Source organism: Heterodontus francisci, chromosome 6 (genome assembly GCF_036365525.1).
Source record: "Heterodontus francisci isolate sHetFra1 chromosome 6, sHetFra1.hap1, whole genome shotgun sequence".
NCBI lineage: Eukaryota > Metazoa > Chordata > Chondrichthyes > Heterodontiformes > Heterodontidae > Heterodontus > Heterodontus francisci.
Window position 1 is genome coordinate 115517230 of NC_090376.1, and position 27817 is coordinate 115545046.

The 27817-nt window shown below is 43.4% G+C and overlaps 1 protein-coding gene across 5 annotated transcripts in view; it reads left to right on the plus strand.

The window, feature by feature from the left end:
- LOC137371482 (nectin-1-like) overlaps positions 1-27817 on the plus strand; it is a 250457-nt gene that overhangs the window by 198618 nt on the left and 24022 nt on the right. Inside the window, exon 8 of one of the 5 annotated variants that reach the window (XM_068034146.1) lies at positions 19088-20796. The exons of the other annotated variants lie outside the window; for them this stretch is intronic. Within the exon in view, the coding sequence (XP_067890247.1) occupies positions 19088-19093 (6 nt within the window). The 3' untranslated portion in view covers positions 19094-20796. Of the gene's footprint in view, positions 1-19087; positions 20797-27817 lie in introns of those variants that run through there. 5 annotated transcript variants of the gene reach the window in all.

Below are 27817 nucleotides of genomic sequence, written 5' to 3' on the forward strand. Positions count from 1 at the left end.
AGTTCACAATGCTTCCAAGTTTTGTATTATCTGAAAACTTTGAAATTGTGCCCAGTACAGCAAGGTCTAGGTCATTAATATACATCAGGAAAAGCAAGGATCCCAACACTGATCCCTGGGGAGCTCCACTACAAACCTTCCTCCGGCCCAAAAAACTTCCATTAACCATTACTCTGTTTCCTGTCACTCAGTCAATTTTGTATCCATGTTGCTACCATCCCTTTGATTCCATGAGCTGCAAGTTTGCTCACAAGTCTGTTGTGTGGCACTGTATCAAATGCCTTTTGAAAATCCATGTAAACCACAACAGCATTGCTCTCATCAACCCTCTGTTACCTCCTCAAAAAACACCAGCAAGTTAGTTGAACATGATTTCTCCTTAAGAAATCAATGCTGGCTTTCCTTAATTAACTCACATTTATCCATGTGACTAAAGATAGTGTCTCAAATTATTTTTTCTGGAAGATTTCCCACCAACAAAGTTAAACTGACTGGCCTATAGTTGCTGGGCTTATCTTTACACCCTTTTTGAACAAGGGTATAATGTTTGCAATTCTCCAGTCCTCTGGCATCACCCCCGAGTCTAAGGAAGACTGAAAAATTATGGACCGTGCCTCAGATTTCCACCCTCACTTCCCTCAGTATCCTTGGATGCATCTCATCCGGCCCTAGTACATTATCCACTTTAAGTACAGACAGTCTATGTAATACTTCCTCTTTATCAGTTTTAAATGCTCTAGTGTCTGACTTACCTCCTCTTTCAACATTTCCTGGTGTGCATCTTCTTCCTTGGTAAAGACAGATGCAAAGTCTTCATTTAATACCTCAGCTATGCCCTCTGCCTCCATGTGTAAATCCCCTTTCTTGTTCATAATCAGCCCCACTTCTCCTTTTGCCACCCTTTTACTATTTATATGCCTATAGAAAACTTCAGGATTTTCTTTAATGGTAGCAGAAAGTCTCTTCTTATGCTCTTTTTGCTTTTCCCTTCCCCTCTGGACCTTCTATAGTCAGCCTGGTTCTCAACAGTATTTTCTACCTGGCATCTGTCAGAAGCACACTTTCTTCTTTATCTTAATCTCTACCTCTTTTATCATCCAGGGAGCTCTGGATTGGTTTGCCTTACATTTCCCCTTTGAGAGAACATACCTTGACTGTGCCCAAACTATCTCTTCTCTCCTGTAGCTTTTGGCTCCAATTTATTCATCCTAGCTCCATTCTTACCCCATTGAAGTTGGCCTTCCGACAGTTAATTATTCTTACCCTGGATTGCTCTTTATCCTTTTCCATAATCAGCCTAAACCTTATGATACAATGATCACTAGCTCCTAAATGCTCTCCTACTGATACTTGATCCACTTGGCTCACCTCATTCCCAAGAACCAGGTCTTGCAGTGCTCATTTCTTGTTGGATTAGCAGCACACTGTTGTAGAAAATGTTCTTGAACACACTCTGGGAACTCTTTCCCTTCACACTACTATTATCCCAATCTATGTTTGGATAATTAAAGTCCCCCATTAAAACTCCTATATAATTTCTGCACCTCTCCATAATTTCCTTGCAATTTTGTTCCACCACATCCTTCCCACTAGCTGGTAGCCTATAGACAACACCGAGCAATGTAAAGCATCTTTTTTGTTCCTTAGTTCTAGCTAAATTGATTCTGTCCTCAACCTCTCTGGGACACCTTTTCTCCAGCACTGCAATGCTCTCCTTAAATCAATACCTCTCCCCCTTTTTTCCCCTTTCCTGAACACTGTGTCCAGGAATCCTCCTACCTGCCTCACTTGCAGTCACACACTCCTGTCTCTGACCATTGGCCATCTCTAACATTTTCCCTACTCTAAAGGCATGTGACTGCCTCCTGGAACAAAGTGTCCAGATAACTCTCCCCTTCCCTGGTGGTTCACAATGTCTGCAACTCAGTCACCAGCTCAACAATTCTGAGCTGAAGTTATACAAGCTGCAGACATGATTGTCCAGGGTTGCAGTGCATTCCAGATTCCCACTTGCAGCACACCACTGGCCCTCCTATCTCTGTACAATCTTTTTTTAGTCAATTAGTTAACAAGTCAAGCTGAAGTAATGGAAATTTGCACTCACCTACCTTGGAGTCAGAGGAAGACTCACCAACTGCTGGAGGCTGAAAAAGATAGGAAAAGGAGGCCCTCTTTCCTCCCTCTGCTCCAAATTCATTCTGACAAATGTTTCCTCTCACCTGCATTCTGCTAAAAACAAAAAGCTGGTCTGCTTTATATAAGGATTCTGATGATTCACTAGCTGGCTCAGATTTCTGCTACAATAGTTAACACCAATTGAACCTAACTGCTGCCAAATGGTTGACAGATAACTGGCACTGCTAGCTGCTTCTTGTTTAACAAGGCTATTTACCTAACCAGCAGTTTTAAAGCCTGACTCTTAATCTGGAATTTAAACTGGACAAACAGAACTTACCTTCCTGAACATAGTCACATGTCCAGACACAATGTCTCCTTCTGTCACTCAAAAGCTGCTCTGAAGAAAGGGCAAACTCCTGTAGTTTCCTTGAAATTTCTGGCTTTCCTGTCTTTTTATAAGTTCAACTTCCTTTCAAAGCACCCATAAAGTTCAACTCTGTTATGAACTTCTTTTCAAAACATCGCAGAAATTCCAATTATTTGCAGATGTCTTTCACTGAGTAATATCCTTTTCTCAGTTTTTTAAGTTCTAAGTTCTGAGTACAAAAAAAACCTTTGTAACAGTATTACAGAATCACAGAATTATTGCAGCGCAGAAGGAGGCCATTCAGCCCATCATGTCTGCACTGGCTCTCCGAAAGAGCAACACCCTCAGTTCCACTCTCCTGCCTTCTCCGCATAACCCTGCACATTCTTCCTTTTCATATAACCTGTCCATTTCCCATTTGAATGCTTCAATTGACCCTGCCTCCACCACTTTCTCAGGCAGCGCAATCCAGACATTAACCACTCACTGCGTGAAAAGGTTTTTCCTCATGTCACTTTTGCATCTCTTACCAAGTACTTTAAATCCGTGCCCTCTCATTCTTGATCCTTTCATGAGTGGGAACAGTTCCTCTCTATCTGCTCTGTTCAGACTCCCTATGATTTTGAATACTTCTATCAAATCACCTCTCAGCCTTATCTTCTCCAAGGAAAACAGTCCTATCTTCATAACTGAAATTCCTCATCCCTGGAACCATTCTCTTGAATCTTTTTTGTACGTAAAATGGGAAAAGATAAACAGACCGTGACAAGAAGTGCCAGTGAGTACAAATCTAAGAGTAAATCAGCAGACAAGGCTGGAGGTTACAAAAATAATAAAAGGACAAAACAAAAGGCTCTGTATCTGAATGCAGGAAGCATTCAAAGCAAAACAGATGAACTGATAGCGCAAATAGAAACAAGCACAATCTGGTAACCCTTAGAGAGACATGGTTGCAGGATAATACGGGACCCTAATATTGAAGGGTACATGACATTTAGGAAGGACAGGAAGCTAGGAAAAAGTGGCGGGGTGGCTCTGTTAATTAATGATGGTACTAGCACAATAGAGAGGGATGTAATAGGTTCAGGAAACCAGGATGTAGAAGTGGTTTGGGAAGAGATGAGAAATGATAAATGCAAGACGTCACTTGTGGGAAAGCTGCACAGGCCCCCTAACCAATCTTTGATTCCAATTTACCTGGGCCAGCTCCATTCTCACTTTATTGAAATTGGCTCTCCCCCAATTAATTATCTTTACTCTGGTTTGCTCCTTGTCCTTTTCCATAACTAAGTTAAACCTTATGATGGGGTCACTGTCCCCGAAGTATTCCACTACTGTCGCTTGATTCACGTGACCCACCTGATTCCCCAGAACTAGATCCAGCAATGCCTCCTTTCTTGTTGGACTGGAACCATACTGATATAGAAAATTCTCCCGAACACACTCAAGAAACTCTTGCCTTGCTCTGCCTTTTACACTATTATTATCCCATTCTATATTTGGATAATTAAAGTCCCCCTGTATAATTCTTGTATCTCTCTATAATTTCATTGAAAATTTGTTCCCCTATAGCCTTCCCACTAGTTGGTGGCCTATAGAATGTCCCCAGCAATGTAATGGTACCTCCTCTTAGCTCTAACCAAATAGATTCTGTTGTGTAGAAAACCCTATATGCCAAATGAGAAATATTGATTTAATTGGTTGGAAACATCCATTAGACAAAATTTAACGGGAAAAATCCTACAAGTTAACTTTTTAAACAACTAGCAGCCAAGCTGGCCATTGCAGTTTGCACCTGAAATACCAGGAGACTGAACTGGAGGCAAAAAGTCTAAAAGAAGCCTAGCAAGGACAATGGCTTGTTCTAAGTGATTGAATTACCCAAAATGGTTTCATTAGCATGGCAGTCAAGGCAATCCTCACATATCAACTTTGAAAGAACAAACCCCTCCAAGTGTAAATTGACATCCTGGGACACATGAAACCTTGAATTTCATTGGAAGTTTCCAGAAAAACCTGAAGCAACCATGTGACTGTCTGTCCATCTCAGGGGAGTTGTTACAGAGATAAAGAGACAAGCAGTCACTGAGTAGGCAGCAATAGAGAGTCCTTGAATACCTTGGATCCAGGAATATTTAGTGTCCAGTCCTGCCCTTTTTTGAGTCAGGTGTCCGTTATCGCCCACATCATATTTCCATGTGGCTAACTGCACCTGCAGCTCACCAACCTTATTTACCACACTCCGCATTCATATACATGCACAGTAAATCTAATTTAGACATTATTACATTCCTTTTTACACTGAGCCCCCCTAATGCCTTACCATTTTCTGCTCTAGTGCTATCTGTCTCCCTCAATTCTCTGTGCATCTTGAATTTACTCCCTAAACTTTCCTCCTGGCTCCCACACTCCAGCCAAGTTAGTTTAAACCCTCCCCAATAGCATTAGCTAATCACCCTGCAAGGACATTGGTTCCAGCTCTGTTCAGGTGCAACTCATCTGGCCTGTACAGGTGCTATTTCCCCAAAAACTGATCCCAGTGTCCCAGGAATCTGAAGCCCTCCCTCCTGCACCACCTCTCCAGCCAGGCATTCATTTGCTCTAACCTTCTATTTCTATACTCACTTGCAAGTGGTACTGGGAGTAATCCGCAGATTGCTACCTTTTAGGTCCTGTTTGCTAGTTTCTTTCCTAGCTCCCTAAACTCAACCTCCAGGACCTCATCCCTCTTTCACCTTATGTCGTTGGTACCGATATGGATTACAAACACTAGCTGTTCACCGTACCTGCTCAGACGGTTCTGCAGCCACTCAGTGACATCCTTGACCTTGGCACCAGGAAGGCAACATACCATCCTCGATTCACATCTGCAGCCACAGCCTGTTTGTTCCCCCAGCTATAGAATCCCCTACCATATTGTCTTCCCAATCTTCTTCCTGCCCTCTTGTACAGCTGAGCCGACCGTAGTGTTGTGCCCTAGACTCTGGCTGCACACCCCAGAGGAACCAGTATTCAGAACAGAATACTGTTTGTTGAGTAAGATTATCTCAGGGGATTCCTGCATTACCTGCTTGGTCCTTCTTGACTGTCTGGCAGTCACCCATTCTTTTCTGCCTGCATACGCTTCAGCTGCAGGGTGACCACATCTATAAACATGCTATCCAAGAAACTCTTAGCTTCACGGATGCTCCATAGTGATGCCAGTAGCTGCTCAAGCTCTGAAATCTGGAGCTCGAGCTGCTGTAGCTGACAACACTTCCTGCACATGTGGTTGTCCAGGACACGAGAAGAATCCTGGAGTTCTCACATGGAGCAGGATGTGCTCTCACCTGATCTGACCTGCCCTTCTATACCTCTATTTATTGAGCTCTTAAATTTACTACTTAAAAAAAAGACTCAACTAGCTACTCAACAATTAGCTGCTCCCACACTATGTCACAGTGATCCTGACCCGCCTCACAGTGCTTTGATCCTGATCTGCTTCACGCTGATCCCGATCTACATCACACCTTTCCTGATTAGCAGTGCCCATTCCTCCCCTTGTTTGAACCAAGTACTACTATATCATAATCCCATGGGGCAACTTGTGCCTTATTTTCAACAACATAAATACACTCCATGTATTTATGCATGTGTACTGCAAATCTATCTTGGCCTGTCTTTTATTTCTCCTCTGTTTGATCACTCTTCTCTTTGGGCTACACCTTATTCAAATGCTGTATGTCTGTCCCAATGCTGTGTAGTTTGTATCTCCTCTATAATGTTTCATTCTGTCCCCCACCCCCCGCCCATCCAACTCTTGCTAAACTGGTTTAAACCCTCTCCACAGCACTAGTTAATCTCCTCGTAAGGCCATTGGTCCCAGCCCTGTTGAGGTGCAGTTCATCTATCTTGTACAAGTTCCTCCTGTCCCAGAAACTGATCCCTGTGTCCCAGGAATCTGAAGTCCACTTTAAAGCTCCATTTCTCCAGACACACATTTACCTGATTTATCTTGCTGTTCCAGTACTCACTTGCGTGGGATACTGGGAGTAATCCAAAGATTACTACAATTAAGGTCTTACTGTTTAGTTTCCTCCCAGGTTCCTGAAACTCTGTCTGTGGGACCTCAACTCTTTTTTTTCCTTCCTATGTCATTGGTTCTGACATGGACCATGACTTTTGTCTGTCCCCAATCCCTTCCATCAGTGATGTCCATTACCCTGGCACCCAGGAGGCAACACACTATACGATACTTAGGTCGACATTTGTAGAAATACTTGTCTATCCCCCTGATTATTAAATCCCTTATAATGGCTGCATTCCTACACTTTACTGTGCTCCCCTTTGCAGTCATTCAATCAAGTCGCCTCTTACTCTTCTAAATTCCAGTGGTTACAAGTCTAGCCTGTCCAATCTTTCCTCATAAGCCAGCCCACCTATTCCAGGTATCAGTCCAGTAAACCTTCTCTGCACTGCCTCCAAAGCATTTACATCCTTCCTTAAATAAGGAGACCAGTAGTAAACACAGTACTCCAGATGTGGTCTCACCAATGCCCATGTAGAGCTGAAGCATAACCTCGCTACTTTTTGTATTCAATTCCCTTCATGATAAATGATAACATTCTATTAGCTTTCCCAATTATGTGCTGTACCTGCATACTAACCTTTAGCGATTCATGCACTAGGACACCCAGATCCCTCTGTATATCAGAGTTCTGCGATCTTTCACCATTTAGATACTTTGCTTCTTTTTTGTTCTTCCTGCCAAAGTGGACAATTTTGCACATTATACTCCATTTGCCAGGTCTTTGTCCACTCCCTTAACCTATCGCTATCCCTTATGTCCTCTTCACAAGCTATTTTCCTACCTATCTTTGTGTCATCAGTAAATTTAGCAACCATACCTTTTGTCCCTTCATCTACATCATTTATATAAATTGTAAAAAGTTGAGGCCCCAGTTCTCCTGAACTCTCCATGGCTGCAGGGTGATTACCTCCTGGAATATGCAATTCAGGAATCTTTCAGCCTCCGGTACGCTCTGCAGTCACTCCAGCTGATCCTCTTGTTCAGAAAATCTGAGCTTGAGCTCGAGCAGCCTAAGACTCTTCCTGCACACAATGTCCTGTTGTTTCCACATGGCACAGACTGTGCAAGAAAGTGAAAATTTAGAGCTTGAAATAAATTTGAATCATCAGACAATCTGAACAAAACAACTTGAATTAAGAGCAGGAGGATTAAATTTCTACATTAAAATGCGACTGCTAATACCACAAGAGTTCAGAGTCAAGAGTTGAGGCCACAATCAGATCAACCGTGATTTATCAAATGGGCAGAGCAGTCTTGAAGGGTCAAATGGCCTACTCCTGCTGCTACTTCGTATGTTCATAGGCACATATTTACTTTGTGTTTGCACAATTGCTGTCAGAAAATTGGTAGTTGCAAACCAGTTGCAACTGATGTTTTGATCTGTGGCAGGTTACTGTAAGGTCTCGTGTCAGTGGAGGGGGAGGGCCTCACAAAATTGGAGCTAAAATATAACTAGGCCTAAAAAAGATCCTAATGCTGTATGATTGTGGCCGGACTCCAACCACAGCTTACTACAAATCCGAAGCTGTGCTTGCTTCAACTTGGATTTTTTTTTTCTTTCTCTTCCTGCCAATAAATTCCACATGAAAGAGCTTGCTTTGTTTTGGAGGTTAGTGTCATGACTCTGGCATGTTGTTTAGGCATGCATTAACTTACGTTAGTTTTGTGCAGAAGAATGCAATTTTTTATACGTAATAAAACAGGCGGCTGTACAGAACAAAGTGTTACACTGTTTGGAAAAGTCACAGTCATTTACAGCATAGAAGGAGGTCATTCACCCCATTGAGTCATACGAGTATATGAATTAGGAGCAGGAGTAGGCCACTTGGCCCTTTGAGCCTGCTCTGCCATTAAATAGGTTCATGGCTGAACTGATTACTCCACATTTCCACCTACCCCCGATAACCTTCCACCCTCTTGCTTATCAAGAATGTATTTACCTCTGCCTTAAAAATATTCAAAGACGCTGCTTCCACCGCCTTTTAAGGAAGAGAATTCCAAAGACTCACGACCCTCTGAGAGAAAAAAATTCTCCTCATCTCTGTCTTAAATGGGCGACTCCTTGTTTTTAAACAGTGACCCCTAGTTCTAGATTCTCCCACAAGGGGAAACATCCTTTCCACATCCACCCTGTCAAGACTCCTCAGGATCCTGTATGTTTCAATCAGGTCGCCTCTTGCTCTTCTAAATTGCAGCGGATACAAGCCTAGTCTGGCCAATCTTTCCTCATAAGACAGCCTGCCCATTCCAGGTATTAGTCTAGTAAACCTTCTCTGTACTGCCTCCAAAACATTTACATCCTTCCTTAAATAAGGAGACCAGTACTGTACACAGTACTCCAGATGTGGTCTCACCAATGCCCTGCATAGTTGAAGCATAACCTCCCTACTTTTGTATTCGATTCCCCTCGCGATAAATTATAACATTCTATTAGCTTTCCTAATTACATGCTGTACCTGCAGACTAACCTTTCGCGATTCATGCACTAGGATACCCAAATCCCTCTGCATCTCAGAGCTCTGCAATCTCTCACCATTTAGATAATGTTCTTCTTTTTTATTCTTCCTGCCAAAGTGAACAATTTCACACTTAACCCATTATACTCCATTTGCCAGGTCTTTGCCCACTCACTTAACCTATCGATATCCCTTTGTAGCCTCCTTATGTCCTCTTTACAAGTTACTTTCCTACCTATCTTTGTGTCATCAGCAAATTTAGCAACCATACCTTTGTTCCCTTCATCTAAGTCATTTATATAAATTGTAAAAAATTGAGGGCCCAGCACAGATCCCTGTGGCACACCACTCATTACATGATGCCCAGCAGAAAATTATCCATTTATGCCTACTCTATGTTTCCTGTTAGCTAACCAATCTTCTATCCATGCCAATATGTTACCCCCAACACCATGGGCTTTTATTTTCTGCAATAACATTTGATGTGGCACCTTATCAAATGCCTTCTGGAAATTTAAGTATAATACATCCACCAGTTCTCCTTTATTTACAGCATATGTAACTCCCTCAAAGAACTCCAATAAATTGGTTAAACATGATTTCGCATTCACTAAACCATTTTGATTCTGCCTGATTACTTTGAATTTTTCTAAATGCCCTGCTGTAACATCTTTAATAATGGCTTCTAACATTTTTCCTAAGACAGATGTTAAGCTAACTGGCCTGCAGTTTCCTGCTCTCTGTCTCCCTCCCTTTTTGGATAAAGTCCCTGCCAGCTCTCCATGGAGCAATACAGTCAGTCCTACTCCCCCGCTCAATCCCCGTAGTCCTGCAGGTTTATTTCCTTCAAGTGGCCATCTGTTACGACCTGGTGAGAAAGGTGTCTGGGGTCCCTCTCAGCCCTCACCTGGTCTTAATGTAACAAGATTGAATTTTAAACACACAGAGTTTTTAGCTCCTCCTTGTTGAATCCCTGTTCACCGCTTTCCACTTATAAGGCAAAGAAATCAGTGCAAACAGGCTTTCTTAGATTTAAAGAAGAAAAGTTGAAAGTTAAACTTAAACTCTAATTTGGTTAACGCCTATGGATACATGACGTGCCCATGCTAGCAAGCATACATGGTGCACACATGCAAATAGAAACAGAAAAGAGCACAGAAAAAATACAGTGGAAAAGTTTGAGGCAATATCTGAAAAGTTTTTGTTACAAGTCTTCAAGATCACTGTAGAGTCCTTGATTGTAGGTAGATCTTGCTTTTCATTGGGGCCCAGTATTCTTCTTAAACCTTGTTCGCTGTAGGAGACTTTTCTCTCTTGGGGTTCATGTGTCTTCAGTGGATTCAATGGCTTGTGAGAAAGAAATGGGAGCGGTCAGACAGGAGAGGCTATGGCAAGCCAGCCAGAAGAGATCTTCTCAGTCCAGGAGCAAAACAGTCTTTTTGCCCAAACTGTTTGTACAAATTCAAAAAACTCAGGTTTCCCAGCATGTTAGTCATGTGATTAGCTGGTTTGAACATGTCTGTTTGTGTATTCGGCCATCTTAGCAGTCAACCTGGAATGCGAGTTCCCCCACCTTCAACGTCTGGTGATCAAAAGTCCATTGTGGGTTGAATGTGTCAGGGAATGGCTGCTTTGTCCTTCCAAACACAGTCTGTGAATATGCAAATGTCTTTCAAGCCACAGCTGATCTGTTTAACAAGTACTTTCTTCACTCCAGTAACAGTTTAAAATCAATGTTCATGACAAAATTCATGTGCCTCATTCTTGGCAAGTGGGGGCCTAGCATGACACCATCCAATTTCCTTTTGAGATTAATGATTGTCTCCACTTCCACCACCTTCATGGGCAGTGAGTTCCAGGTCATGACCACGCATTGTGTAAAAAATGTTCGTTCTCACATTCCCCCTGCAAATCCTGCCCAAAACCTTCAATCTGTGACCCATCGTCCTTGTACCATCAGTTAATGCGAACAGTTTTTCCTTGTCCAATTTATCTAAGCCTGTAATAATCTTGTACACCTCTATAAAATCTCCCCTCAATCTTCTTTGCTCAATGGAGAACAACCCCAGATTTTCTAACCTAAACATAATTTTAAGCACTGCTATCAAATACCTCTTAGTTTTCTCTGCTTTAAGAAGAACAACCCCAGCTTCTCCAGTCTATCCTTGGAACGGAAGTCCCTCATCCCTGGAAACATTGTTGTAAATCTCTTCTGTACCCCCTCCAAAGTCTTCACATCCCTCCTAAAGTGTAGTGCCCAGAATTGAGTTGTGCAATTTAATTCAATAAATTTAGTAATATGTGGACTGCCACTAGAAAATGACCATGAAAGCTGTTGGATTGTTGTAAAAGTCCACTGGTACATTAATGCCCTGTAAGGAATGGTACTTGCCACGCCTATTGGTCCAGCCTGCATATGACTATGCCCCATACTACATTGTTGACTCCTTATGCCCTCAGGGCAACTACAGATGGGCAATAAATGCTGCTTTGCCACTGTTGATCGCATTCCAAGAATAAACTGCAAATTTAACTTTTTTACATACCAAGCCCTGATTATCATTTTTAGTAGCCAGCGTACCTTTGCCAGGTGCCAATTGAGAGCCACGGAGTGATTGGTTAACATTGTCAAAACTCGGCAACTCCTGGTAGGAGATTCCCAGACATAATTCAGCTAAATCCTCACACCTAAACCATAAACAAAGTTAAGTGCAGGAAACTGCCCATCACATGAGTGATGCATAAGTCCATGCATCCCATCTGTATCAGTATAATGGAGAACTTGAGGCAGAACCCACTAAATCAGAGATTCTCAAACTTTAGAGAAGCAAAATAATGCAGATACTGGAAATTTGAAATAAAAACATGCTGGAAATGCTGGAAGTAACTCAGCAGGTCTGGCAGCATCTATGGGGAGAAACAGAATCACAGAATTGTTACAGCACAGAAGGAGGCCATTCAGCCCATCGTGTCTGTGCCAGATTTCCGAATGAGCCATTCACCTAGTGCCATTCGCCTGCCTTCTCCCTGTAACCCTGCACATTCTTCCTTTTCAGATAACAGTCTAACTCCCTTTTGAATGCCTCGATTGAACCTGCCTGTACCATACTCTCTGACAGCGCATTCCAGACCTTAGCCACTCGCTATATGAAAAGGTTTTTCCTTGTCACTTGTGCTTCTTTTGCCAATTACTTTAAATCTCGATCTTTTATGAGTGGGAACAGTTTCTCCCTATCTACTCTGTCCAGAACCCTTATGATTTTGAATAGCTCTAGCAAATCTCCTTTCAGCCTTCTCTTCTCCAAGGAAAACAGTCCTAGCTTCTCCAACTTTTCTTTGTAAATGAAGTTCCTCATCTCTGAAACCATTCTTGCGAATCTTTTCTGCACTCTCTCCAATGCCTTCACAGCTTTCCTCAAATGCGACACCAAGAACTGGACGCAATACTCCAGCTGAGGCCGACCCAGTTTTTTATAGAAATGCAACATAACTTCCTTGCTCTTGTACTCTATGCCCCTATTAATAAAGCCTAGGATACTCTACGCTTTATTAACCACTCTCTCAACCTGCCCTGTCACGTTCAATGACTTATGCACATATACACCCAGATTCCTCTACTCCTGCACTCCCTTATTATGGCTAAGGGTATTCACTGGCTCCAGCCCAAGTAAATCCCATTTCTGTGTACTTTTTGGCATATTTAAGGCTCTTTCATTTAAATCCTATTTTGTATCTGGTGTCATTGTTTTGCTTCACAGACTGAGATTCACATGTTGAGTCAGTAGTCATTCTTTCACCAGTGATTTCAGCAAGTACACTGGTACTTTGCTTCACATCACTGATGATCTGTGTACTCTTCTTAAAGCTGCCTGTTTTTAGCCATCTGTCCATTTTTCAGTGTTATGTCCTGACAGATATAATGTGATGCATATAGCCAAAAACAAGCCTGACTTAGCACTAGATAAAAACATTAGAATTAAACATCTTCACTCATGCTACTTTAACAACAATTAAAAAGAACTTTTACAAAAAAGATCTATGGAGTCATAATGGCACAGAAGGAGGCCATCTGGCCCATCAAGTCCATGCCAGCTGCCTGCACAGCAATCCAGTCAGTCCCATTCCTTCGCTCTATCCTCGTAGTCTTGCAAGTTTATTTCACTCAAATGCTCAACCAAGTTCCTTTTGAAATCATTGATCATCTCCACTTACACCACGCTCATAGGCAGTGAGTTCCAGGTCATTACTACTCACTGCATTAAAAAGTTCTCCCTTACATTCCCCCTGTAAGTCTTGCCCAGAACCTTAACTCTGTGTCCCCAGTCCCCATCAGTTAATGGGAACTGTCATAATCTTATACACATCTATCAAATCACCCCTGAACCTCCTTTGCTCCCAGAGAACAACCCCAACTTCTCCAGCTAAACCATGTAACTAAAATCCCTCAGTCCTGGAGCAATTCTGGTAAAGCCCCTCGGCACCCTCACTAGGATCTTCACATTCTTCCTAAAGTGTGGTGACCAGATCTCGATGCAATACTCTTGTTGTGGCCTAATCAGAGCTTTATAAAGGTTCAGCATAACTTCCCTGCTTTTGTACTCAATATTGTTATTTATGAAGCCCAAGATGTCATATGCTTTGCTAACTACTCTTTCAATCTGTCCTGCCACCTTTAAAGATTTATGCACAAGTCCCTCTGTTCCTGCACACTCTTTAGAACTATGCCATTCAGTCTATATTGCCTTTTTCTAGCCCTTCTGCACTTCTCTGTATTAAATTCCATCTGCCACTTGTCTGCCCAGTCCGTTAGCCTATGTCCTGTTGCAGTCGATTGGTATGATCCTCACTGGTTGCCACACCTCCAAATTTGGTGTCATCAACAAATTTTTAAATTTTACTCTGTATTCCAATATCCAAGTCAGTTATATATATCACAAAAAGCAGTGGACCTAACACTGATCCTTGTGGAGCACCACTGTCTACCATCCTCCAGGCTGAAAAACAACCATTTACCAAGACTCACTTAGGCCCTTAAGCTAATTTTCTTATCGAAGTTGACACTGAGCCTCCTATTCCATGAGCCTCAATTTTGTTAACAAGCCTTTTATATGGTACTTTGTCAAATACTTCCTTAAAACCCATATAGACAACAACCACCACATTCCCTTCATGAACCTTCTCTGTTACATCATCAAAAAAATTCAATTAGATTAGTCAAGCACAATCGGCTTTTTAGAAATCTATGCTGGCTCTCCTTAATTAACTCAAATCTCTCCAAGTACCTGTTGATTTTTATCCTTGATAATTGTTTCTAAAACCTTATCCACCACTGATGTTAAACTGACTGGCCGACAGTAACTAGGAATTACCTACACCCTTTCTTGAATAAAAGTATCACTTGCAGGTTGGTAGGTAAATTGGCCATTATAAATTGCCCCTAGTATAGATAGGTGGTAGGGAAATATGGGGACAGGTGGGGATGTGGTGGGAATATGGGATTAGTGTAGGATTAGTATAAATGGGTGGTTGATGGTTGGCACAGACTCGGTGGGCCGAAGGGCCTGTTTCAGTGCTGTATCTCTAAACTAAACTAAACTAAACTAAACTAAATTTGCCTCTCTCTAATCATCTGGCATCCCCCACCCCATTATATCTAGGGAAGACTTTAAGATTATTTATTTAGAGATACAGCACTGAAACAGGCCCTTCGAGTCTGTGCTGACCATCAACCACCCATTTATACTAATCCTACATTAATCCCATATTCCTACCACATCCCCACCTTCCCTCAATTCTCCTACCTATACTAGGGGCAATTTATAATGGCCAATTTACCTATCAACCTGCAAGTCTTTGGCTGTGGGAGGAAACCAGAGCACCCAGCGGAAACCCACACAGTCACAGGGAGAAATTGCAAACTCTGCACAGGCAGTACCCAGAATTGAACCCGGGTCGTTGGAGCTGTGAGGTTGTGGTGCTAACTACTGCACCACTGTGCTGCCCCAAGCTCTTCGACTATCTCCGCGCCCTCCCACTTCCCTTAGCAACCTGGGATGCAAGCCATCTGGATCAGGTGACTTATCCACTCTAAACTTAGCCAGTCATTCCAATATATCCCGGCTATCAATTTTCACCCCGCTTCTACCATCTCCGCTTCTACTGATATTTTGTCAGCATCTTCTCTCTTAATAAACACCGATACAAAGTACTCATTAATTATTCTAGCCCTACTCTGTGCCTCTAAGCATATATTACTGTCTCACTAAACCCTAAACAAAAGTTTATATATACTGATGGTTGGCTCAGGCTTGCTGAAGCTCCAATATCTTGTTGGGCACAGGCTGTGGTGTGGTGCATGGTTTTAGGTGGAAAGCAAGTTGTGAGGAAGAAAGTTATGTATGAGAAAAGGTTTTTTTTCAAGAAGTCTTTCTAATTTTGAACCACAACTCTGGGTGGCTAATTTCCAACATTGGGCCTCAAATTATTGCGAAGTAATTTCAGTACAGAAACAGATCATTCAGCCCAAAAGTTCCATACTGATGTTTGCGCTCCATTCAAGCGTCCTCCACTCCTCTTCATGTAACTTCATGTGCTTATTTAGTTTCCTCTTAAATTAGGTTTGAGGTTCCTGGTATCGCAGTTGAATTTGTTCTTCATGTACAGCCTGGGGCAGAAAGGAGCTGTCAAGGTTGCTCTTCTGCCTCCTCCCCTTTCGCCTTCTTCCCAGTTTCCCGTCTGATAGGTGATGGCAAGGGTTGTTCCCTCATGATGGAAAGAAAGGTTGTGGTGCTGCATAACACCATAAATCTTGAGACCTGCTCAGCAGAATACTGTAGGCCTCCTCTACAGTGGTCCAGGCTGCAGAATCATTGCATCAGTGTCCCAATGGTCTACTGCATCACATTTACTGTGGCAGCATGACTCTTATTGTATTTATGCTGTACATATTTGCATGAGTTGTGAACAGGAGTGATGTCACCAGTGGATAACCCTTGTTGCCCATTGGTTTGCCATGGTGGCGGCAGAATGAAGGCATCATGACTGCTGCCAGGATACTGGGCATTGATCTGCATAATTCGCTGCCTCTGGCTATGCAGCATCTGCAGGTTGAGGGGATAATATGCCTTTTGGTTCTGGTACATGGTGCAATGTGTGTGCTGTTGATGGCATCCTGCACCAGCGGAAGCCTGCAAACCTTATAAACCCTCATGCTTCTCTCTGGAAAATGGGAATTAAATGAATTTATCTTTCTTTGAATAGAGAGCCTCAGTGACTTCCCTTAACAGTGAACTGCAAATTGCAAGGTTTTTTTAATATCTTCAGAATCAGTCTTGTTGTAGTAAGATGTATAAAGGTTCATAGCCACAGTCATATTCACAGCCACTGGCAAAGTCATCCTTGCCGTGCTCGGAGGTTGGAGTGGTGGCTGCAGCTGTTGCAAATTTCAATGATGATCTCCTTAATGAAGTGTAGATGTCTCAAACATTTGTTGTTGAGATTCAGGTAGGAGAATTTCTCCCTGAGCACCCTGGCTGTATATGGCCTCCAGCACTGAGCCCTTCTCCCCTTCCTCCTCCTCCCTCTTCTAGTAGTTTATTCTGCTCTGCGTGACCTCTGGTCATTCTCACAGTGATGCTCAATTCCAAGAGAAAGGCCTCATTATGTACCCATACCTGGGTGCAATTGATTTGTACAGAAGCCTTTGTTATGTGTCATACCCCAAGCTTGAAGAAACTAGACAATTTCTGTGTGTGTAGGCTTTATTCAGATGACTGCCTGGATCTGTCTTGTTTTCACTTTTGGAACCATGCCCCACAGGGTTGACTGACAGCATAGTGAGCAGTCATACAAACACAGCACAGAGCAATCAATCACTGAGCAATCAAGCACAATAATCTTAACATCAACATAAAGTCCTTCAGCATTTTCCACACCACTCCTTATTCACCATTGAACACTGAAACAATCATGGAAAGCACCAAAAACGTAGAATTGTAGCCACAGCCAGAAGAAATAAACCATCAACTAACCAGTGAGTTGGAGTCCTATATGCTGCCATCTGTGGGATCAGCAGTGCAAACTTGAGAAATGGCATCGACTGGTGCGTGATGATCCAAAATGGCAACGCTGGCATCAAATCAGCATTGCACGGTGAATTATGTCATTGTCTGCCTGCTCTTCAGACTTCTGGAGAATGTTAAGTGTGTGTGCACTAACTCCTTTATCAAGATGGATCCAGGACACTTTGTATCAGGAGTGTGCCTATTTTAGAAATCTAAAGGCACTCATCATGGCCCAAAAAAATGGGTGCTACTGAACCCAATTTCTCACCCTGAACATTTCATTCACCACCTTACACTTCTAGAGAGGCTTTGTACGAATAAACTCACTTTTGCTCCAGGTTCAAATGTTCCTTTCCAATATCAATGCTTACTCCAATTGCTCTTGCAAGTTCTTCTCTTCTGCGCCCCTTAAAGAATGCAGACCTTAACCGTCTTTCTAACTCTTGTTTACTTTTCCAATGAGTTTACTATAACTTTCCACATCCAGCATTCTAATTGGTCATTATATATGTTTGCCATGGATCCTTTTTGAAAATCTCATTGTGTATCTGTAGGTTATACCTATAAAACAGGTCACCGTTTTCAAGCCTGAAGGATTCATTTTCTTCTTGTGGGGCATGAATCCTGGCTCTGGTATTTTGTTACAGACAGAATTGAGAACTTAAACCCCAATTCATTTCCCTTTACTGTCCGTAATCAGTGTGTTTTTGAAAAAGAAGTTGTGTGTGTTTCTTAACCTCTGAGTGTATGGCCAATTCGAATAACCAACAGCACATTTTTCATGGGTTTAAATAAAGAGTTTTTTTTTTATTCACACATTCAACTCAAAAGTCTAATGCTACGTCACTCACTCACCACTCACGCACACACAAACACTTGAGAAAGAAAGCCATTAAAAAGGATAATGCACTTTTACAAATTGCCACCAAAGGAATAGTTCATAAGTCATGTGATTTGGCTCATCGTGGGGGAAAAGACACGCATTGTGGGCCACAGCGATCCTCCCGGGGGCTGGATAGGCCTTCCCACCCAGAGGCCAGTTGAGACTCTTAAGTGGCCTATTAATGGACAATTAGAGGCCCTTCCCACCACCGCTGGGATCTTACCAGCAGCGGCGGAAAGGCCTCCGCCATGAAGGGAGGACACCTTGTAAAACGAGGTGCCCTTCCTGTGGACTTGCAGGGGTAGCTCCCTCCTCCATGGCAATTTGTGGCTCAATTGAGGACCAATTTACCCCCTGGACCCCTCTACCCCCTGGAACATAAGACCACCCCCCAACTCCCTCACTGATGCCTTCCAAACTGGCCCCAGTGACCCCGCCTCACCTCCCTCTTGCTACCTCCACCTAGTGCTGGACTTGGGTCTGAGGCCTCTGCAGTACTGGCAGTGGCCACTGCTCGTGATTGCGCTGCTGATACTGTTGAGCTGCCAGCCCTCTGATTGGTCGGCAGTTCTTGAAGGCTGGATCCCCGTCCCTTTAGAGCCTTTAAACAGGATCCCGCCGCCTACAACTTTGACACAAGAAGACTGGAAGGTCCCTCAGGGCGGCTGAGAAAAGGCAGAGGTGAGGCTCCCCACCATCTTTTTGACCTGGCATTTGGAGTCCTGTCTCCAGCACAAAATCCAGACCCTGATGTGCAGCTCAGTGGATTCGATAGCCGGAGTTGTATATCAAAGTCATTGCAGGATTCTCGCAAAGAGGTGGATTTTCAGCAGGTCACAAAGTTAGTTGCTTGTAGTCTCATCACTAGGAGGTTGTTTTTCTGTACCAGTGGACTTGAAAAGGAACAGGTTCAGAGACCTTAAGATGTTACAGCTTCTTAAGGCACAATGGTACTGTCTGGTCTGCTAGCTGCTTTTTCTGCAACCTGTATTTTAAAGATTTTTAAAAGAGACCAACATGGCTGCCCACCATGTGACTTCGCACCATTCCTTTTCCAAATATGGTGGAGGTCTAGCTTGATTAGTCCCATCCTGATTTCTGGTTCTAAGACAATCACCTTCTTTGTTTCAGGAGTAACCTATTCAATTCAGGACTATCGCTGATGGTTTCAGGATGGGCATTGATGACACCTCTTAGTCTGGAAGGTATTCTTTTGTTCTTTCAGACAGTGGCCAGAATTTAACGTTGTGACAAGCCCGCCTCTGTCGGGCCTGGGGAGCCAGACCGGGACTTTTCGCTCTCCAGGATCTTCATTGATCTTGAGCAGGACTTCGACCTCCATGAGGGAGCGGCTCCCCTGCCCACCTCCCACTCAATTTTTCGGCCCCCCACCACCACCTGCCGGCTCATTGGGGTCCATAAAATTCTGGCCAGTGAGTCAGGTCTTGAATCCATTAACGATGCAAAGCAGTAACACACGGATTGAGATGTGAAAGTTCACTTTTTAAAATACCCCACACACACAGTGGAAAAAAAAGACATTCTCTCTACAAAAAAAAAAGACAAAAAGGGAACACTTTGGCCAAATACTTGCTAATTCTTGAAGAAAAAAAGAGAAGATATGGAAGGACGTCAGTCATCCTTCCTAGTCTGGTGTCCGGGTATACGGAGACTGGTCACCAGGATCTTCTCAGAAGCAGTGCGTTCTGGAGATGTGGATAAATAATCTGGTAGGCTTTCCAGGAGAAATGTGGCATCAGGGGTTTCATTTATCACAATCTGGATTCGCAGGGTCTTTATCAAGGAGGTAGAGAAAGAGGAATTGACACACTGGATTTCTCGGGGCCTCTTAGAGAGGTGCAAGAAAGATGAGCTGGGGGTTTCTTTTCAGCAGGCTAAAAAACCAACTGCCTTTCAACACTGTGCACACCCCAACTGAACCAAAACAATATCTCAGAAGTGAAACCACCACCTGACCCTCATGAATCTTGACATGTCACTGCTCTGTAAACATCTCCCCCAAGTCACTAAGGTTTCTGTTATTTATTAAGCTTGAGGCATGTGATATCCAGTAAAGGTTGTTTTCTTACAACAAAAAAACAAAGTCCATCATCTATGAAATCTTCATTCTTCCAAAAGGAATCCATTTTCACACTTTAAATATGAGTCCTTAAAATAAAATTAACAAAAAAATGGAAGCACTTTCATAACAAGATCTTGACATCAGTTGATGTGTAATGCTGATTTGACACCAGAGATTAAATTTTCTGCCTCACCGCTCCAGCTAACACCCTCACTTAAATGTGCACAGCTGATCATGTGTTCAGCAGAATGAAGAACCCCTCAACCAGCACCAGTGAAAGCAATCATCCTGAGAGAGGACAGCTGGCCCACGTTCCTCAGACGCCTGAAGGAAGAAGATGGCTCGGTAACGTCTTCGCAGTCTGACATACTAAGGATCAGCAAATCCTTTTATGCTGGGCTGTATGACGCGAAGCCCACAGACAGCAGAGCCTCCCAGTCCTTCCTGTCATCTATCACAGAGGTCTTAGATGACAGCAGGAGGGAGAGACTGGAAAAGCCGCTAACTCTGGATGAGCTGACAAAGGCCGTCGAGTCTTTCGAGACGAGTAAAACTCCCGGGAGCGACGGCTTACCGGTCGAGTTGTACTCGGCCCTGTGGGACTGGGTCGGCCCAGACCTGCTGGAAGTATACGAGAGTATGCTCCTGGCCGGCAGCATGTCTGAATCCATGAGAAAAGGCATCATCACCCTCATTTACAAGCAGAAGGGGGAGAGGGCAGAAATCAGAAATTGGCGGCCCATCTCACTGCTTAATGTTGATTACAAGATTCTGTCCAAAGTCATAGCCAGTCGAGTCAAGTCTGCTCTGGAGTTGGTGATTCACCCCGATCAGACCTGTACTGTACCCGGCAGGAAGATCTCTGATAGTCTCGCGCTACTCAGGGATACGATCGCCTACGTACGGGACAGGAGGGTGGACACCTGCCTCATCAGCCTGGACCAGGAGAAGGCTTTTGACAGGATATCGCACACCTACATGATGGACGTGCTTTCCAAAATGGGGTTTGGGGAGGGAATCTGCAATTGGATCCAACTGCTCTACACAAACATCAGTAGCGCAGTCTCAATCAACGGGTGGGAATCTGAAAGTTTCCCGATCAAATCTGGAGTCAGACAGGGCTGTCCTCTGTCCCCGGTCTTGTTTGTTTGCTGTATTGAACCCTTTGCTGAGTCTATTAGGAAGGATGCGAGCATAAGAGGGGTGACAATCCCAGGCAGCGGAGGCACTCAGGTCAAAACCTCCCTGTACATGGATGACGTCGCCGTCTTCTGCTCGGATCCGCTGTCCGTGCGCAGACTGATGAGCATCTGCGACCAGTTCGAACTGGCCTCGGGAGCCAAAGTCAACCACGGCAAGAGCGAGGCCATGTTCTTTGGCAACTGGGCTGACCGATCCTTTGTCCCCTTCACCGTCAGGTCAGATTACCTGAAGGTGCTGGGGATATGGTTCGGAAGGGCCGGGGCGTGCACCAAAACATGGGAGGAGCGAGTAGCCAAGGTACGACAAAAGTTGGGCATGTGGGGGCAGCGATCTCTCTCCATTGTGGGTAAGAACCTGGTCATCAGGTGCGAGGCGCTCACGTTGTTGCTCTACGTGGCGCAGGTCTGGCCCATACCCCACTCCTGCGCCGTGGCAGTCACCCGAGCCATTTTCCGCTTCGTCTGGGGATCTAAAATGGACCGGGTCTGGAGGGACACGATGTTCAAATCTCTGGACAAGGGCGGGAAAAATGTACCCAACGTGGCCCTCATCCTGATGACCACCTTCGTGTGCGGCTGCATCAAGCTGTGTGTAGATCCCCAGTACGCAAACTCCAAGTGTCACTACGTGCTGAGGTTCTATCTGTCCCCGGTGTTGCGAAGGATGGGCCTGGTCACATTGCCGTGGAACGCTCCGTGCAGTTGGGACGTGCCGTACCACCTATCCTTCGTGGAGCAGTTTCTGCGGGAAAACACCTTTGACCACCAATCCATCAGGCAGTGGTCTGCACGGAATGTCCTCAAGGCCCTACGGGAAAAGGAAACGGTGGATCCTGTCGGATGGTTCCCCGAGCAGACCGTCAAAGTCATTTGGCGGAATGCCTCATCACCAGAACTTTCAAACAAGCACCAAGACGTAGCTTGGCTGGTGGTGAGAAGGGCCCTCCCCGTCAGATCCTTCATGCACACCCGAAGTCTCGCCCCCTCCGCACAGTGCCCCCGCGTTGGCTGTGGTGGGGAAGAGACGGTCGCCCACCTCCTCCTGGAATGTGTCTTTGCAAAGCAGGTGTGGAAAGAGATGCAGTGGTTTTTGTCAAGGTTCATCCCAAGCAGCTCTGTAACACAGGAGTCTGTGCTCTACGGGCTGTTCCCAGGGACGCACACCGAGACAAACATAAACTGCTGCTGGAGGACTATCAATTCGGTGAAAGACGCCCTTTGGTCTGCCCGAAACTTGCTGGTCTTCCAGCGCAAAGAGTTGTCCACCGCCGAATGTTGCAGACTTGGCACATTCCAAGGTCCAGGACTACGTGCTGAGGGACGCACTAAAGCTTGGGGCAGCCGCAGCAAAGGCTCAATGGGGAAAGACCACAGTGTAAGGTTCCCCCACCAAGCTGGACTGAGGGGCTGGATCCATGGGAAACCCCTCGAACTGTATCGTTAATATTCTCAATTGCTGTAAATGTAAAACTGTAATGGACATGACAATTGTGAAACAGAAGGGTTGGGAAGAAACTCATGACAGTATTGAAGGAAACTGATCTCCCTTGCAATGTTTGTATTTTTTGGTGCTGTTTGGAAACTGTTTGGCAATGTAATTTTTACAGATTTTTATGAATAAAGTATATTTTGGAAATAAAAAAAAAGCTGGCCCACGTTCCTTTGCTGTAAATGTAAAAATGTAATTGGCATGACAAATGTGAAATGGAAGGGTTGTGAAGCAACTCATGATTGTATTGAAGGAAACTGATCTCCCTTGCAATGTTTGTATTTTTTGGTGCTGTTTTTTTTACAGATTTTTATGAATAAAGTATATTTTGGAAATTAAAAAAAAAGAAAAGCTGGCCCACATTCCATGGAGCCACTGCACTCCCCCGAGGTGCTGTCTTAACTATCCTGGTAATCTGCTGGATTCCCGATTGCTCGACAGCTGTGACAGCCTGAAACCCCCTTTGAAAACAAGTATTTGCAGCTACGATGGCAGCAGTCTGAGTCTGCAGGGCAACAGTCTGGTATTTCATGACCTCAGTCAACAACAACAACAACTTGAATTTGCATAGCACCTTTAACACAATAAAATGTCCCAAGGGAATTCACAGGAGCATTATAAAGCAAAATCTGATACCGAGCCACATAAGGCGAAATTAGGACAGATGACTGCAAGCTTGGCCTCTCTGCAGCCACTTCCTTTAAAACCCTTGGATGTAGGCCATCAGGTCCTGGTGACTTGTCTGCCTATAGTCCCATTAGTTTGTCAAATACTTTGTCCCTCGTGATAGAAACTGTTACAAGATCTTTCCTCCCATTAGCTCCTTGCTTATCTGATATCTGTGGGATGTTTATCATGTCCTTCACCGTGAAGACCGATGCAAAATATTGGTTTAAATTATCTGCCATTTCCCTGTTCCCCGTTATCAATTCTCCAGTCGCATCCTCCAAGGGTCCCACACTCACTTTAGCTACTCTCTTTCTTTTTATATACCCATAGAAGCTCTTGCTGTTTGTTTTTATATTTCTTACCAATTTACTTTCATAATCAGTTTTCTCGCTCTTTATTAGCTTTTTAGTCATCTGCTGCTGGTTCCTAAAAAATTCCCAATCCTCTGGCCTACCACTGGTTTTTGCTGCTTTGTATGCCTTAGTTTTTGATTGGATATTCTCTTTCACCGCCTTTGTTAACCACGGGTGGTTCATCCTTCTCACGAGTCCTTCTTTTTGACCGGGATAAATTTTTTCTGAGCATTCTGAATTATCTGCTTAAATGTCTGCCACTGTTCATCCACTGACCTTCTCCTTAGTCTATTTTCCCAGCCCGCTTTAGACAACTATTTCTTCAGACCTCTGTAATTGCCCTTGTTTAAGTTGAGGACACTGGTTTGAGACCCGAATTGCTCGCCCTGAAACTGAATTTGAAATTCTACCGTGTTGTGATCGCTACCCCCTAGAGGATCCTTAACTACGAAATCTCTTATTAATCCTATCTCATTACACATTACTAGATCTAAAATAGCCTGTTCCCTGGTAGGTTCTGCAATGCATTGCTTGCCAGCAAAGTTGAAACCCATGGAATAAAAGGGACTGTGGCAGCATCGATATGAAGTTGGCTGAATGACAGGAAACAGAGAGTAGTGGTGAATATATATATAACTTGGAAGTCTAGTGAACTGTGTGGAGGATAGGGATAGACTTCAAGACGATATAGACAGACTGGTGGCAGATGAAATTTAATTCAGGGAAGTGTAAAGTGATACATTTTGGTAGGAAAAATGAGGAGAGGCAATATAAAATAAAGGGTATGCAGGATCAGAGAGACCTGGGAGTATATGTGCAGAAGTTGTAGAAGGTGGCAGGGCAGGTTGAGAAAATGGTTAAAAAGGCATACAGGATCCTGCGCTTTACAAATAGAGGCATAGAGTACAAAAGCAGGAAGTTATGATAAACTGGTTTGGCCTTAGCTGGAGTATTGTGTCCAATTCTGTACTTTAGGAAAAATATGAAAGCTTTACAGAGGTTGCAAAAAAGATTTGAGAGAATGGTTCCAGGGATGAGGAACTTCAGTTATCTGGATTGATTGGAGAAACTGGGGTTCTTTTCATTCGAGAAGGTTGAGAGGGAATTTGGTAGAGGTGTTCAGTATCCTGAGGGTCCGAAAGAGTGTATATGGAGAGAACCAGTTCCCATTGGCAGAAAAGTCGAGAATTGGTGGACACAAATTTAAGGTGGTTGATGAAAGAACCAAAGATGACAGAAAGAAAAACTTTTTTTTACACAATGTGTGGTTAAAATCAGGGGTGCACTGTCTGAGAGTATGATGGAGCCAAATTCAAGTATGGCGTTCAAAAGGAAATTGGATAAGCACCTGAAGTAAAAAGAATTTGCAGGAATATGGGAATGCATGGGGAAGTGGGACTAGCTAAATTGCTCTTGCAGAGAGCTGGCACATAATCAGCATGGAATGGCCTCCTTGTGTGCTTCAATCGTTCTATGATCCTATAAAGACAATCATTTATTATATGCCAGAAAAGAAAAATCGACCTTAGAATGAAACAGTTGTGCACAGTTCTGGTCTCTATATTAAAGAAGAGATTGTTATGATGAGGTGAGAAAGGGGTCTAGGCGTTCCCTCTCAGCCTTCACTTGGTTTAACCGTAACAAAATTTAATTTTAAAACACCGTGTTTTTACCTCCCCTCAGTGAATCCTTGTTCACTGCTTTCCAATTGCAAGGCAAAGAAATCAAATCAGACGGGTTTTCTTAGATTAAAACAAAAAAGGTGGAAGTTTATTAATCTTAAACTCTAATTTGAGTAAGGGCTACGAATACTTGACACGACCATGCTAGCTTGCATACACGATAAACACACATACAGATAGAGACAGAAAATGTAGAAAAGACTAAAGGGGAAATGTTTGAGGCAATAGATGGATTGTAGTTACAGTCCTTTGAGTTTGATGTTGAGTCTTTGGTTGCTGGTAAGTCTTGCTGTTCGTTGGGGCCCAGTGCACGCTTTAACTTGTTTCGATGTCTTTTCTCTCTTGAAGTTTACGTGTCTTCAGTGGGTCCAGAGGCTTGTGAGAAAGTGAGAGAGAGCCAGCCTGGAGAGAGGCTGTCTTGTTCCAGGTTCAGTTAGACTCTACAGTCTGAATTCAAACTCTCCTGTGAGCACAATTCAAAACTTCAAGTTGGCCAGCATGTTAGTCATGTAACTGAGTTTTTTCAAAAAACTCTCCTGCATCTTTTATGGATTCTAAAGCTCTTGGTGGGGGTGGGGTGGGTGGGTGGTGTAGTGCTGTCTCCTACCCGGACAAGATGTGGATCACCATTGCTGAGCCCAATCTTTGTTAATTGAATCAGTGAGCAATTCATTTGTCTCTCCAAGCACTGTCTCTTAGTATGCAAATGTTCTTCCAGCCACTGCTCGTCTCTTCAAACAAGTCATCTCTTCACTCCAGCAACAATTTGAAATTGATGTTCATATGATGAAACTAATATGCCTCATTCTTGGCAGGTGGGGATCTTCATGACAAGATATAGAGGCGTTGGCAAAGGTGCTAAAAAGATTCATAAGAATGATACCAGAACTGAGAAGATATAGTTATTGGGAAAGGCTAAACTGGCTGGGATTCTTCTCTAGAATAGGGAAGACTGAGAGGTGACTTGATCAAGGTCTTTAAGGTAATAGTAATCAGAAGATATGTTAGAATAGACAGAGAAAAATTATCACTGTGGAGGAGTCCAAAATTATCGGTCATATATGTAAGGTAGGTACTAATAAATCCATTCAGGAATTCAGGAGAATGGTAAGAATGTGAATGTGCCACCACAAGGAATAGTGGTTGTTAGCATAGATGCATTTAAGGGGAGGCTAGATAAACATGTGAGGGAGAAAAGAGTAGAATAGTATGTTGATACGGTTAGATGAGGAGGGGTGAGAGGATGCATGTGTGGATCATAAACCATGACATAGACCAATTTGGTCCAAGGGCCTGTATCTGTACTATAGGTTTGATGTAAATGTCTTCAGTTCATGCACAATTTAGAATTGCTTTATCAACAAGAAGAACAAAACCTTCTGACTCCCTTTGCCTTTGCAGAAATGTTCCAGGGATAAATGCATGCAGTTAGCTTGCTGTGTGACATTTATATGTTGAAATCTGTGATCTGAACCTTGGATTACCATTAAAACTGGAGAAGCTATTTTTAGTCAGGGGGCTGTGAGTCTGAGAAGTGGAGTAAGTGAATAAAGCAGACGCCCAACCTAACATTTTTCGCAGTCTCCAAAATTCCTTTTACAAGCTTATGATCCGACTATAAAAAGAATTTAGCAGTGGGGCCAAATCCAAACGAAGCAAGTGCCAGTGGAAAAGTTTTTGCAAGAGTGAGACAGCAACAGTGAGGAAAATACACTGAGTGATAGACACCACATAGAGGAAAGAGTACAACAGCATCAGGGAGAGAAAGAGAGAGAAAAAGTGGAAGACAAAAAAAGAGTGACACAAAAATGTTGTGTGGGTCAAAAAAGCACAGAAGCAGTTATAGAAATGTGATGCTTGATTCAGTGCTGGGTCTAGATGGACATGAGGTCAAGGAAGTTGGTGGTAATCATGTAGGTTCACTTGTTTATGTTGTACTGGTAGAAGGCACCTGCCTGAAAGTGCCAGGCTTTCTCTGCACGAGAGAGACAAGGTTGTGCTCTGTTTCTGTGCTGTCAGGCTGCTTGTTACACATTCAGTCTTTGATAATCAGTAATTTCCTTCAGCTAAACATTGGGAAGACTGAAGCAACTGGCTTCGGGCCCTACCAGAAAATGTTTACCCTCACTGCCAACTTGTTACGACCGACCACTCCTGTCAAAGCCCCCAATCAAAATATATGATTCTGATTGTGGTGGGACCAACACACTGTTAATTCAATCATATCATTTAAAAACTTTCCAAATTAAAGACCCACCAAATTGTACCAGCTATTAACCCCTGAATGAGGCTAACTAAACCAGGTGTCTTTAATTCAACAATTTAACTCTTTAATTAAAAGAACTAAATTCTTAAACACTATGAAAATATAAACAACATTTAA